Raw genomic sequence first — 15,482 nt, forward strand, 5'->3', positions numbered from 1 at the left:
CAGACGCTTTTATCCGAAGCGACTTACATTTGAGGAAAAACATAAAAGCATCAACAGAGCATCAAATACACATCTACAACTGACAATACATACGAGTAAGAACAGCAATAAATACTAGTAAGAGCTCATAGTACATATCACATCAATGGGGTAAATACCTAGGGAAGGAAGTAAGAGTTAACAAAAAGTGCAATCAAAACAAGATAATTGTAGGGGACAGAAGAAGAAGAAGAGCACAGGAAGTGCATGTTAGAGGTTAGGAGTTAGAGGTGTTATAAGAAGAAGTATTCTCGGAAGAGAGTTTTCAAGAGCTTCTTGAAGTTAGAGAGGGACGCCCCTGCTCTGATGGCATGTGGTAGCTCGTTGATGAGATGAGAATAGCCGGGACTGGGACTGCTTTGTGTGAAGGGATGGCAGTTACACATCACAAAACACTGTCTGACCCATGTTTGGACTTCTGTCCTGGGAAAAACTGAACATATGTGAGCAGAAAACACTTAATAAATGAGGTTGGCCAATCTGTTGTCTTCATTGAATGTCGAAACAAGTTAACTTACTTTTCTATACGTAAGGTGAAGACTTGCTGCGCTACTGGAGTCAACTCCACAGTTCAGTTCTCTTCATCTAGAATGAGGAGAAAAGTTTTCTATGAGCAAACAAAACAGGATTAATATGCAGGTTGTTCTAAGAAGGAGGAGCTCTAAGTTAATAGAAAACTGCTTTGTAAACACAAGAAAATCACTTTTAACATCGGTTTGTGTTCCAGATTTGATGTTTGTTTCCTGAAAACCAGCGTCTTGGAACAAATGCCTGCATTTATATTCAGACAAGAATAATAATTCAAAGTGTACAGGGATATTTTAATTTGGATGTTTTTAATTAAAGTTAATTAGGGCTTGGTGATATGGCAGTATGAAGTTGATTTATGATTTCTACAAAATGAAACAAGAAAAAACATGATTGTAATATAATATATTAAATAGTTGAGCATTAATAATAAAGAAATACCTGCACTACTTGCAAGGCTGTCATCATTATGCACAATTTAAGTTATAAATCAGTTCAGTGTGTAAGATTTAGTAGCAAATAGTGGTGAGGGTTGTGAATTGCAACCAAATGTCCAGTCTACTACTGCCCCCTACCATTTCAAAGAGCACAGGACAGCTACGGTGACTGACACAGCACAAAAGGTGTCTCTTCTGAGACAGCAGAGAGTAGCCAGTCAAGAAATTAGGTTTCTTTAGGTAGATATATTAAGAAATTATATTTACTTAATTATTTAGTAAAACTATATGTTATTGCAACTTGGCCGCTGACAGATAACATTGAAAATGTGAGCCAAGAGTGTGAAACACTGTCACAGTTTCTGCACCACAGTCCATTATACACCACACATTAGATAATGATTATACAAACATTGACAAGGGAAACACATTAATTCTCTCAGTGATTATTGACCCTCGCCAAAACTGCCCGCCAACAATAATATCTGGCTTGCGGTCAGAATATGGTGCTTTGATAGCGGCAAAATATATAAATAAATAAATACTTTGATAGCGGTGCTGAAATAGATCTCAGTCATGACAGCAACAGTTCACATAATCACTTCCTCTTTAGTGGTTTTGCCTACAAAATAAAAGCGCGTGAAGCAAACACTGAAACACAAAGACTGCAGCACATCCTGTAATATGAGAATTCATCCTTTTGGAACCATTAATTTCTGTGCCAATCCATCCAGTAGATGTTGAGATGGGGCGACAGGATCAGTCAGAGGATCACCAAAGTCAGTAGGCTTTATCTTCTAAGAAACATAACTATCTGTACAAAATGTTTTGCTGTTAGCATGGCCAAAAATGAGGCAAAATTTAAGTTACCTTTAGCATATATTTTATACATTCATACATATTTGTTTAAAAACATTAATCTTTTAAACTGTCTTCACTCAATATCCATGGTATACTATGTGATTTATCATTATGTCACTTTAATGAAAACTAAAAAACTACTATTACTATTTTCTACTCAAAAAAGGCAGAAAATGGAAAATAGAAATCCATAATGCCGTCTAATAACATGAAAAGTCATTTAATCCTAACTCAAACTGTTTTTTTCATTGAAAGCCTATGTATACCTTTTAGTCACTGAACATATTCAAAAAACATTTATGATCTACAGACACAGATGAAATAGTGTGAAGGCCCCACATCTGCACTTTCAACTGGTTTTCTCAGCTTGTCTCTACATGAGATAAAGTACTTTAAACAAAACATGCTTAGACTTCACTGGGTTTTTAGAATAAATAAAACACCAACACCTTGCTGTATTTCCAGCTTCCTGTTGCTATCAGTGTGTATCCAGCTGACAGTATTTCACAGTATCAAGGAATATGTATAATCAAAGTCCAGAGTCCAGCTACTTTACCTCTGAGCTGATTGTTTGTTATTTTGTCAGATTGTCTATGTGATGCGAAACCCAAAGGACGACATCGTCTCCTTTTACCACTTGAGTAAAGTGTGAGTGAGTATTTCATGGGCAACAGTGAGATACCTCAGAGTCTGGATGATGACGACCAGATGTGATTATAAAGAATTGACAGAAAGAATAGAAGTAATTTTAATGTTATGTTAAAAAGTCTGCATTGTGTGTTTGTGTTGACAGTACCTGGAGATACAGAGAATTTGACCAAGAACAATTCATCAATAGTTTAATATTAAAACAGTTGAAAATTTTAATTTTTAATGTGCTTATGTTTTTAATATTCCCACAGCATTTTGCATATGTGATTTGTTTGACACCTCTTGGCCACCATGTACGAGCTAAAGGCTAATGGTAACTCTCATGTCAATGGTAACATGCTTATGTTTAGTAGGTGTAATGTTCACCACGTTCATCAAAATCATTAGGATATATCACCTGGGCACCATGGACATCTGAACCACATTCTGTGTCAGTCCATGTGGTGGATAAGTGAATTAAGTGTCTTCAAAATTTAATGGCAGTCCCCCCAATAGTCGAGGACCGATCCATCCAGCCCTGGTGTGAAAACTGCAGAACTCAAACTTCATCTTTTCTTGTACAGTGCTGGTTGTATTTGGATGTTATTGGGATACATCTATTCAACAGATGATTCATTTAAAATAAAGTTAGAACATTAAGGGATACATTATACCTTTATACAGTTGTAGGATCATCCTGGTTCGACCACATCAGGGAGTGGTATTCAAAAAAAGATGTGAGTTTTTCAACAAGCCGAACAAGACGGACCTCTGGAGCAATTCCCTCATAGTTAAAGCGACCGGCAGACAGCTTGTAAGCCGTCTCAACCGAGAACGCATGAAACTCAGCCAGCGTGAGGCCGCTGACCAGCAACCCGGCTGGGAGAACCAACAAGCAGTAAGGCTAAAAGCCTGCATTCTGTGGTTGAGTTGATGTCCAATAGTCTTTTAATCCGTTAGTTTAATCGATTGTTTTGCCATATTATTATTACCATAAAAAAAGAAAGAAAATGTAAGCTAGAAAAGTATAATTCGGTCAATTTACATGTAAAGTGATTTAATCTGAGCTCAAATAGCATTTTTCACTGAAACTCTATGTATGTCTGTAAATCACTGAAAATATTCAGAATACACCTATGATCTCCAGACATAAAGGGAATAGTGTGAAGGCCACAAATCAGCACTAAACTAGTTTTCTCAGCATGTCTCTACATGAAAATTTCATAAAGTTAATTTTCTTTAGATGAAAATTTCTCAGACTTCAGAGGGTCTTCAAGAATATAAGACTTTGTAATATTTCAAGCTTCCTGTTGGAAGCAGGGTGTACTCAGCTGTCAGTATGTCATAATATCCTAAACATGTAAAAGGCAATATAAACTTTCAATTCAATTTTATTTATATAGTGCCAAATCACAACAACAGTTGTGATTTGAACAGAGCGCTTTTCATAAAAGAGCAGGTCTAGACCGTACTCTGTGATGATATTTACAGTTACCCAACAGTTCCCACCAAGAGCAAGAACTAGGCGACAGAGGCAAGGAGAAACTTCCTTTTAAGATGCAGAAACCTCGAGCAGAACCATGGCTCAGGGCCATCTGCCTCGACCGGTTGGGGGTGAGACAGACAGACAGACAGACAGACAGAGAGAGAGAGAGAGAGAGAGAGAGAGAGAGAGGAGGGAGCCTACACAATATACACACAGAGGTACAGACAGTAAAGGTGATGTTGCTATAGCCTGAATGAAAAATGGTACGGATATTTATAGTAGTGTTAATGATAATAATCGTAATGTTAATGATTATAATAACAATAATAACAATAGGACTAGTAACAATAGTTGTAGCAGAGGGTGTCGAGCAGGAACACGGGGGCAGCAGGTAACTCGCAACCACAGATCCAGACTCCACAGCTCCAGAGCCAGAAACACCTGCAGGAAGTGATATGAGGAGAGAGGAGATGTTGTGGTACTGCAGAATCTCCCCACTAGCTTGTGTTCTTTTGTTCCCCCCCTCCCTGTGTTTTCTGTCTGTCCTCCCTGTCTGTGTTTGTCTGGGCGTGGCTACACTCTCTGGCTCCAGCAGCGCACCTGGTCTTCATTCCACTAATCAAGCTCCTGCAGTATTTCAACCCCAGTCCTCCTCACATTCTTCGCCAGATCGTCAGTTAACCACATGTGGTACATGGGTCAAGGCCAACTATCTACTCCAGTAAGATTCCTTGTAATTTCTGTGTCTCCCTGGATTAACCTGTTTTTCTCTGTGCCCAGGAACACACTACCTCCGGGAACTCTGCTGAACGCCACACCCCGCTCTGCTCACATCTTACCTGGACAAACTCCCCTCCTCCGTGTTCTCCATTCTGCCCTGTTGGAACCTACCGCCCAGTCTTCCGTTGCACTTTTCAATAAAACCCTTTGTTACCCCTTCGAACTGTTCCGAGTCTACCTTTGAGTCCTTAAGTTCTTGTATTATGACAGGAGAGGGACGAGAAAGCACAAGACTACGGGAAAGGGAAGAAGTCAAGTTAGTAACATGCATTAATGGGATGAGGTTGCATAGAGAGGGAGAGAAAGAAGAGAGAGGAGCTCAGTGCATCATGGGAAATCCCCAGCAGTCTAGGCCTATAGCAGCATAACTAAGGGATGGTTCAGGACTCACCTGAGCCAGCCCTAACTATAAGCTTTATCAAAGAGGAAAGCCTACTCTTAAATGTGGAGATAGTGTCTGCCTCCTGAACCCAAACTGGAACCTGGTTCCACAGGAGAGGAGCTTGATAGCTGAACGCTCTGGCTCCCATTCTACTTTTGGAGACTCTAGGAACCACAATTAACCCTGCATTCTGGGAGCGCAGTGCTCTGGTGGGTAGTAAGGTACTATGAGCTCTTTAAGATAAGATGGTGCCTGACCATTAAGAGCTTTGTAGGTGAGAAAAAAGATTTTAAATTCTATTCTGGATTTTACTGGAAGCCAATGCAGAGAAGTTAAAACAGGAGAATTATGATCTCTTTTCCTGGTTCCTGTCAGAACACATGCTGCAGCATTCTGGATCAGCTAAAGAGTCTTAATGGACTTTTTCGAGCAGCCTGATAATAAAGAATTGCAGTAATCCAGCCTAGAAGTAACAAATGCATGGACTAGTTTTTCTGCATCATTTTTAGACAGGATATTACTGATTTTTTCAATATTATGAAGGTCCTTGAAATTTACTTAATGTGAGACTTAAATGACATGTCCTGATCAAAGATGACTCCAAGATTCCTCACAGTGGTGCTGGAGGCCAGGGCGATGCCATCCAGGGAAACTATATATTTAGATAATGCGTCACGGAGGTGCTTAGGCCCCAGAACAATAACTTCAGTTTTATTTGAGTTTAACATTAGAAAATTACAGGTCATCCAGGTTTTAACATCCTGAAGGCACATTTGAAGTTTAGCTAACTGATGAGTTTCATCTGGCTTGATCGATAGATATAACTGAGTATCATCTGCATAACAATGAAGGTTTATGGAGTGCTTCCTGATAATATTGCCTAAAGGAAGCATATATAAAGTTAAGAGGATTGGTCCGAGCACAGGTCCTTGTGGAACTCCATGACTAACTTTGGCGTGCACGGAGGACTCATCGTTAACGTGTACAAACTGAAATCGATCTGATAAATAGGACTTAAACCAGCTTAGAGTGGTTTCTTTAATGCCAATGAAATGAAAGATAATAAAACCAGTACAGAAGCAAGTCCTTTGTCTGATGCAATTAGGAGGTCGTTAGTAATTTTCACCAGGGCTGTCTCTGTGCTATGATGAACTCTAAATCCTGACTGAAGATCCTCAAACAAAGAAATGGAAGTTTAGATATATAGGTCTATAGTTGGCTAAAACATCTCGATCAAGTTTGGGCTTTTTCAGAAGAGTTTTAATTACAGCTATTTTAAAGTACTGTGGTACATAGCCTGTTGATAAAGATAGATTGATCATATCTAGCAGCCTAGTCGAGATGGGGCAGGTTGATGATTTAGATGAAGAAATTATTGAAGTTAGTTGGTAAAGATTGAGGGAAGCAAAGCAGCATAAACATATCTGGTTTTACAGCTGTTTCTAAGGTTCCTGAGTTTAGAGATAAGTCGGTGCCAGTTGAGGGCAGGTCTTGGTGAATTTTGTGTCTAATAGCTAGAATTTTATCATTAAAGAAGCTCATGAAGTCGTAACTACTGAGCGCTATGGGAATACTTGGCTCAATAGAGCTGTGACTCTCTGTCAGCCTGGGTACAGTGCTGAAAAGAAACCTGGGGTTGTTCCTATTTTCCTCTATTAATGACGAGTAGTACGCTGCTCTGGCATTACGGAGGGCCTTCCTATAAGTTTTAAGTCTATCTTGCCAAATTAAACGAGAATTTTCCAGTTTGGTGGAACGCCAATTCCTCTCAAGTTTCTGCAATATTTGCTTTAATTTGTGAGTTTAGGTATTATACCATGGAGCTAACCTTCTTTATTTTATTATTTTCTTTTTTAGAGGTGCTACAGAGTCAAGTGTCATTTGCAGCGAGCCTGCAGCACTATCAACAAGATGATCGACTTGGGAGGGACTGAAATTAGCATAGTCCTCCGTTACTACGACTTGATAATGAATTTAGAGCTGATGGAATTGCATCCTTAAATTTAGCTACAGCACTATCAGACAGACATCTTGTGTAAAAAAATTTTCCCAATGGCGTGTAGTTCGGCAATACAAATTCAAAGTTATCAAACAGAGGTCAGAACAAAAGGGATTCTGTGGGAACACTATTAAATGTTCAATTTCAATACCATATACCAGAACAAGGTCGACGGTATGGTAAAACAGTGAGTCGGTTTATGAAAACTCCGAGAGAAGCCAATAGAATCTAAAAAAGAGAGATAAACCCAGTACTAAAGCTGTCATTCTCAACGTCCACATGAATATTAAAATCCCCTACAATAATAACTTTGTCTGTTTTAAGGACTAAAGTTGACAAACTCTGCAAATTCAGATAAGAATTTAGAGTACAGACCCAGTGCTCGGTACACAATAACAAAAATAATTGGTTGCAGTTATTTCCAACTTGGGTGTGAAAGACTAAGAACAAGGCTTTCAAATGAGTTATAATTTAGTTTAGGTTTAGAGCTGATTAGTAGGCTAGAGTCAAAGACAGCTGCAACTCCACCTCCTCGAGGAATGTGAGTATTAATTTGACTGGGAGGGGTGGATTCATTTATGCAAACATATTCTCCATCACCCAGCCAGGTTTTAGTAAGACAAAATAAATCAATATTATAATCTGATATTAGTTCCTTTACTAGTACAGCTTTAGAAGAGAGAGATCTGATGTTGAGTCCACATTTAATTTTCCTATTCGTTTGCACTATTGCTCTTGAGGTTTTAATTTTTGAGGTTTTTATGCACAGCTCCTCTTCTGTTTACCTTTGATTTAAAGAGGTGGTATTCTAGATGGTTTTCATCCTACCTGTCAAATAGGAAGTTTTGTGTGTCTGTAAACAACTATGTCTCTTCGTTCTGTCCAGTTAAATATGGTGTGCCTCAGGGGTCGGTCTTAGGACCCATTTTGTTTTCCTTGTATCTGCTTCCCCTTGGACATATTATCCATAAACATGGTATTTCTTTTCATATTTATGCTGATGACACACAAATGTACTTGCCCGTCAGATCCACAGACCCTGGAATGCTGAGTTCACTTAACTGCCTTTGTGATGTTAAAAAATGGATGTCAAATAATTTCCTCCAGCTGAACTCAGACAAAACAGAAATCCTGGTCATAGGGTCCCAGCAGTTGGCCAGCAGTTGGCAATCAAATACTGCCATCTGCTGGTTCCCTAGTAAATCACATTAAGCCTGCTGCAAAGAACCTTGGTGTCTGGTTTGATAGTAATTTAAATTTCGAGCAGCACACCACAAAGCTTGTTCAATCATGTTTTTATCAACTTAGAAATATAGCAAAAATTCGATCTATGTTAACTTTTAAGGACACAGAGACCATTTTACACGCCTTCATCTCATCACGCCTGGATTATTGCAACAGCCTTTTCCACTTGTTTAACCCAAAAATCTCGATATAAATATCGACTCCAGACTGTCCAGAACTCAGCTGCCAGGCTTTTTGCCAGAACAAAGAAATATGACCACATCACCCCTATTTTAGCTTCATTACACTGTTGTGTATGTGTTTTAGAATTGACTTTAAAATTTTATTGATCACTTTTAAAGCTCTTCATGGCCTCTTGTTGTGGTGTCAGCCCGGCTGACGGTGAGTGTCCTGGTTTTTTCTCCTTTTCATCAGTTCTTCTGCTTTTTCCTTGGTTTTCTCTGTGCTCTCTCTCTCTCCCTCCGCTCCTGACCCCGGCCAACGACCTGCACCTCATCAGCCACCTCGTCAGCCTGCCACACCTGCCAGTAATCAACCTCATCCCTCCTCTATTTCACCCTCGGTTCTCCAAACCATCCTTGCTTGATCGTCATTGCTCCTAACCCGGTGCCGCAAGTCCTTCAAGCTCTTGAAATCACTGATGATCCTCACATTTCTCCAGTTCTTGTTTCTTACCTCCGCTGTCACTAACCCTGTCTCTTTGTCTACTTTCCTCCCAGGTTCACTCACCCTCGTCCTCCGTTCAGTCGGCTGGGCTCGTCCTCCGTTCAGTCGGCTGGGCTCGTCCTCCGTTCAGTCGGCTGGGCTCGTCCTCGGACTTCCCCCACGGCGTCCTCCCTGTTCTCCCTCGCCTCCTCGCTTCCTCTGCCCCAGTGTTCCCCGGCCCTCTGGTCCCAGTCTCCTCAGTTCCCCGTGCCTGTGTTTCCCCGTCATCCACCTCTCCCTCGACTCCAGTCCCTCACCCCCTTTTCCCAATAAATCCTGTCAAAACTGAATGTTGCGTTTGGGTCTACTCTGTGCCCACACCACCCCACCCATAACACTCGCCTTGTTATATTTCTGACCTTTTAGTCCCGTACACATCAGCACGTACCTTGAGATCCTCGGGCAGAGGTCTGCTGTCTGTTCCAGAGTCTCGACTGAAAACTAAAGGGGACAGAGCGTTTGCTGTCAGGGCCCCGAGGCTCTGGAACAGCCTGCCCGAGGAAATCAGCTCAGCTGAGTCAGTGAACTCTTTTAAGTCCCTTCTTAAAACATACTTTTATAAGAGAGCCTTTCCCGATCTTATTTGACTTTATTTTATCCCTTTTATTCTATTTTACATTTATCTTAAACGTGTATTTTAGTCTTTTCAATGTTTTCATGCTTTTATCTTATTGTTTCTATATTGTTTTTTGGGTATTATTGTCTTTACACTTGTTAAAGCACTTTGTAACTTGTTTTTGGAAAGTGCTTGTGGTGTATAACATATGTGCATTTGACCATTACAGTTTAACATAATGCTCTGCAGCTGGGGAGAGGGACAGTGAACCCTTATGGGGAAGTAATGATTGATGGGTGTACAAAGAGTGAACCCTCCTATAGAACTTGACCCCTGACCCAGAGCTGGAGAGAGGCACAGTGGACCCAGTGTTAGGGGAAGTAATGATTGATGGGTGCAGTGTTAGGGGGAGTAGAGATTAGTGTGTATGAAGAGATTAGTGTGTATGAAGGGACTGTACCCTTCTGTGGTGTCTAACAGATGGTTACACTTATTCTACAGCACTGTGCCCTTATATGGTATTTAGCAGAGACCTAAACATGTTCTATATAAGCTGTGTTCGATGTACAGAGAGACAGAGTGGTCATCGGGCTGGGTCACTCTCCAAGCTGCTGCAGAGCTTGTAATTGATGCTGAATTCTTTGATGTAATAAACTTTTATAATCAAGAACAGTGTCAAGCGGATTTCTTCTCAATACATCATCGCAGCATTATCGTTCGGACACCACATGCTCTACAAATAAAGATTATTATTATTCTGCTTTTTGGCTCCCCTCTCCTTTACTAAGTTATCGCTCTTTTTTTGTGTGCATGTAACCGGTTTGCAAAGTGAAAAAGCCCAAAGGGAGTTCCCATCTCCCACAGAAAGAACTGCTCTGAACTGCTGAAAACAGCTCGTTTGTAGTCCAGCCGTTTCCCTTCCTTCATTGTGATGTCACAATGAAAACGCATCATAAAGCTTGACAAGCGGCAAGCGGGGTCAGGCACGCCCTCAGACCAAGCTAGTCTGAGCAGAGGCCCTTTGATTTTAGTTAAGAGCCTTTTCCACTGCATAGTACCAGCTCGACTCGCCTTTGTTTGGTTTTCCATTGTAGAAATGTTGCACATGTACCTGCTTCCAGGTACTTTTTTTCGTATCACCTCACCTCCGTTGAGGTTCCAAGCGAGCTGAGGGATACTAAAATGTAACGTGAAAACACTACAGACTGTCAGAGAATCGTCACTATTCACTGCATCATCATTGCGTGCACCAGACAGAGGCCAGCAACAGAATATATATTATACAGAATTTCATCACTAAATCCCCTTCTGAGAAGTTTTGATGTGAGGAATCAGCTGTGTAGATTTCGAATATTGACAGTTTTACGAGAAGTGACGGCGGAACAGAAATGTGCTTGAATATTTTCAGAGTTGAAAAGTGGCTGCGGGGGAAGCCTGTGAGGCCGGCCAGCCGCCCGCTCACAGAGCCCTCTGCTCCCGCCGTCACACAGACCGCTGCATCAACAATGGCAGAGGAAAACACAGCTGGAAGGTTTTCATACCGCTTATCTGTCTTTACATTCTGAGTAATGTTGAAACGTTTTAACTTAAATAAAGAGAAAGTTGTGTGGATCACTGGTGTGTGTGTCGCATTGAACATTACGTCGCGGCAGTTGTGTGTGGCGTTGCTATGACGACAAGCTACTTACTATCTCTGGGTACTATCTGCAATGGAAAGCAGGGCCGATTAGAGTCGAGTCTATCGATTTTGCGCTATGGTAGTATTTTTCGGTAAGGCAGCATAGATCGTCAGAACACCGGCAGCAGTTCAACGTTTAGTCCTAATAGACGATGCAACTCCAACTCTGTTTGGGCCTGGAAATTCACAATCACAACCTGTAAGTATGCTTTATTGGTTGTGAATTATATTTAAAATAAACACGGCAATGTAACTTCACAGACTGTTCAAGTGCGGAGTTGTTGTAAACGCTGGCTAACAGCTAAAGTTATAATTATAATGCTAATGTTATACCTGATGTGAAAGCTACTTAGCAAACGTTTAAATTGTTTGGCCAATTTTTATGTAAAATTGAGTTGAAATATGGTGATTTTTGTAACTTAGTTTTGTAAGATGTGGACTTGTGAGTAACTTATACCATCTGCTAGGTTACGGTCTCAGTCTGAAGCGGCTTTGATTTGGATCACACTACCTTGTTTCTTACGATATGCCCTTCTATGCTTCTGATTGGCCAGTAGTGCTTACCTGGGAACTGCGCATGTGCAACTCCCAACAAAGATTTTGTACAAGTAAGATGCATCACTCTGGAGCTCAAGAGCGGAGCGTACAACACACAGGGTGAAAAGAGGAGCTGCAGCAATGTGCAGTATGAGAAAAATATGGTGTTTTTTGAAAATTAAACCATGTAAACCTGTTCTGGTACAACCCCTAATTAAGATTTTGAACCTGAAAATGAGCATAATACCACCTCTTTAATTAATTTTGATGGTCGGGGGACAGACACCGTCACTATTAGGTTTTCACTAAGTAACTCCTGGAATGGAGGAGCAGAGAAGTGTGTTAGACTGCGACTCTGCCTCCTGGTCTCAACTCTGGGTTGTCATTGATTTGGTTAGTTGGCCACATTTCTAGAAATGAGAGCTGCTCCTTCCCAAGTGGGATGGATGCCGTCTCTTCGAATCAGACCAGGTCTTCCCCAGAAAGTCTGCCAATGATCTACAAAGCCCACATCGTTTGCTAAACAAATCAAAGTCCAGCTACTGTACCTGTGAGGTGAGAGGATTTTCTGCTCTTCTCTAGTCCCTTCTGCAAACATTTTCCTCTAATTTCTGTAATTCAGAAGGAACATGGAGCAGATCACTGACTTTCTCTACAAGTATAAAAACTACAACTTTGCCATTGGTCCCACCAATGCAGAGTACATTGATTCACTCCAGAGTTTTGACATTCAAAACAGTGACATTTTCCTCGTCACTTATCCAAAGTCAGGTCAGTGAGACAGTCTCTTGAGACATTATTTGTCTTTACAGTTTTGTCCTGGCTGGGAGAATATTTTCTGATCAGGCATGCCGTCTCATAATTTAAAATATTTCCTTTAACAGGGACTACATGGGCTCAGCAGATCATCATCTCCATCTGTGAGTTGGACGGGGGTCTGACTAAATATACAAACAACTTTGAGCAGATGCCATGGCTGGAGTACAAGGTGGATCCACAAGATTACGCACTACGACCCTCTCCACGGCTCTTCGCCTCTCACCTCACCCCGGCTCTCATGCCTCCGGGACTGAAGGACAAGAAGGCTAAGGTCAGTGTTGTATTGAAGCCCAAACCAGAAAAATATATTGAGGAAGTTAGAATTGATAAATCGGATAAGTCAAAATTACGAGAAGGGTTGCAACTAATTAATCTGCCGATTATTTCCTCCAATAACGGATTCATTGTTTGGTGTCAGTAAAACAAATATTAATATCCCAGAGTTAATGTTTTAAAATGGAAATTTGTTTAACAAATCCAAAAGATATTAAATTTACTATAACTAAATACAGGGGAAAGCAACAAATCCTCACATTTTAGATTATGAGACTGTCTTCACCAGAAAAAAAAACAATATACTATAGGTCGTTTGTGCAGCATGTTATTATGACCCATATTTATGTTTATTGTGACCAATAGTGGCCGTAAAATCATAGCAAGGAGGAAGTTTGGTGACATATTATAGATAGGCATAAAGTCCGCATAAGGAGTGGGGTGGATGGATGAGTCAGACTTTCAAATGGTTTTTGTTGCCTAAATGGAACCAAACTGTGACCGTTTCTCATTAACCATGTGTTTGTCATTTGATGTGGGTCACATGACTTATGTAGTGTAGTCAACACTCGTGTGGTTTTGGGAGGCATGGACAAACTACCTATGTTGTCGTTTAGGTTGGAGGACTTGGAGATTATTATATTTTTTATTCTTATGCAAGTAATCAATTAACCATTATCAGTCGATCACCTATTTAATGAACTGATTAATTATTCTAGTTGTAATTACGAAAAACACAGTCAGAATTTGTGATTCATCTATATGTCTTTTGCCTGGGAGGATTGGCCTTCCGTAATTTTTATGTGCCTACAAAGTAAGGTATCATAGTGAATTGTTTGAATTGAGTTTGGCATGGAGGAGATAACAGTATGTAGTGGTTTTATCTCTGGGCTGATTGTTGTTTGTTTTTATGTCAGATTATCTATGTGATGCGCAACCCAAAGGACAACATCGTCTCCTTTTACCACTTCACTGAAGTCTTCAGCAGCATGGAGACTCCCAAGAACTTTGACCACTTTTTTGAGGAGTATTTGATGGGCAACGGTGAGGTGTCTCAGAGTCTGGATGATGGCGACCAGATAAGAGTGCAGTGCTGCGTATACGTTTTAAATGATAACCATCTGATCTTGAAGAATTTACAGAAATATTAGAAAAAATTTTGAATGTTATGTTAAAAAGTCTGGATTGTGCGTTTGTGTTGACAGAACCTGCAGACACATAATTTGATCATTAACATTTTCATGTATAATTTAATATTGACAATATTAGCAGCACTTTAGATATGCAGTTCATTTGACACCTCTCAGCCTCCATACATGAGCTAAATGCTAATATGCTAAGGTTTAGCAGGTGTAATGTTCAAGACATTCAACAAAATCATTAGGATAAATCACCTGGGCACCATGGACATCTGAATCAAATTCTGTGTCAGTCCATCTGGTAGATAAGTTTAATTAATTAAATAATTGTCTTTTTCTTCAATTTCTTGGCACTTATCCAATCACATCTCACATCCAATAGATGTTGAGATCTTTCAGTCCAGACCATGTATTTGCATGCTACTGGGATACATATATTCAAAAGATGCTTGATTTTTAAATAAATTGTTAAATTAAGGGATACATTATACCTTTATACAGTTTTAGGATCATCCTGGTTCGACCACATCAGGGTGTGGCATTCAAAGAGAGACGAGTACAACATCCTCTTTCTGACCTACGAAGACATGGTTTTGGTAAGATGGGTTTTTGGTGTGAGGAAGGGACATTTTTTACATCCATTTCATACCATGAATTTAAAATGCCACTTTCATTTGAAAATAAAACTAATAATAATAATAATAAATTCTTTGTCAGAGCTTAAACTTGTTCTCTTTTGGGTTTCTGTTTCTCTTTTAGGACTTGAAGGCGGCAGTTACTAAGATCTGCATTTTCTTAGGGAAGAACCTGAGTGAAGCAGCCATTGAGCAAGTTGTAGAGAAATCTACATTCAAGAACATGAAGAAAGACTCAAAAGCAAACTACGATTTTCTGTTAAAAGAGATGCTGAAGGGAGACTTCATGCGCAAAGGTAATGTAACATAACTGCAGCTCGTGTGCAGAAACATCTAAACAGATATCAGCTCTAGTTCTTGTTTTGTCATTACAGGTAAGATCGGTGACTGGAAGAACACCTTTACGGTCGCTCAGAGTGAAAGAGTGGATCAACTCCTTCAGGAGAGACTTGGTGACCTGTCTCTGAAGTTCATCTGGGAATAAGCAGAGCAGCCGCACCAACAGGCAGTAACAGATCTAAAATTATCTGTTTGTCTAATACCATTGATGTTAAGTTTTATTGTCATAATTTCTGGTTTGTAACACAGCCTCCATCACAGGCTTTCGACATATAGTAACATATTTAGTGCTCTGGCTTTTTAACTCTTCAGCCACTAAATGCTTTTAGTCATTTATCCATTTGCTGTATTATCTTTTTGCTTTACAACTTTACTTTTATCATTCTTTAAAACTTAAGTCATTCATTTTTTATA

The 15,482-nt window shown here is 40.1% G+C and overlaps 1 protein-coding gene across 1 annotated transcript; it reads left to right on the forward strand.

Annotated features, from left to right (window-relative positions):
* The first annotated feature begins 12,492 nt into the window (after positions 1-12,492).
* Positions 12,493-15,230, forward strand: LOC123961240 (amine sulfotransferase-like). The gene is made up of 6 exons (XM_046036438.1): positions 12,493-12,634; positions 12,748-12,953; positions 13,873-13,999; positions 14,596-14,690; positions 14,854-15,030; positions 15,109-15,230. Exons 1-6 carry the CDS (start codon positions 12,493-12,495, stop codon positions 15,211-15,213), a joined length of 852 nt encoding a protein of 283 aa, XP_045892394.1. The 3' UTR covers positions 15,214-15,230.
* The last annotated feature ends 252 nt before the right edge of the window (positions 15,231-15,482 follow it).

Source organism: Micropterus dolomieu, linkage group LG02 (assembly GCF_021292245.1).
Source record: "Micropterus dolomieu isolate WLL.071019.BEF.003 ecotype Adirondacks linkage group LG02, ASM2129224v1, whole genome shotgun sequence".
NCBI classification, from domain to species: domain Eukaryota; kingdom Metazoa; phylum Chordata; class Actinopteri; order Centrarchiformes; family Centrarchidae; genus Micropterus; species Micropterus dolomieu.

What these genes read in the sequence shown, in the direction of transcription:
- LOC123961240 (XM_046036438.1), top strand. Translation starts at nt 12,493, where the DNA reads ATGGAGCAGATCACTGACTTTCTCTACAAGTATAAAAACTACAACTTT. An exon ending in CGTCACTTATCCAAAGTCAG is followed by an intron (nt 12,635 to 12,747) that starts GTCAGTGAGACA and finishes TTCCTTTAACAG; the next exon opens with GGACTACATGGGCTCAGCAG. An exon ending in GGAGTATTTGATGGGCAACG is followed by an intron (nt 14,000 to 14,595) that starts GTGAGGTGTCTC and finishes ACCTTTATACAG; the next exon opens with TTTTAGGATCATCCTGGTTC.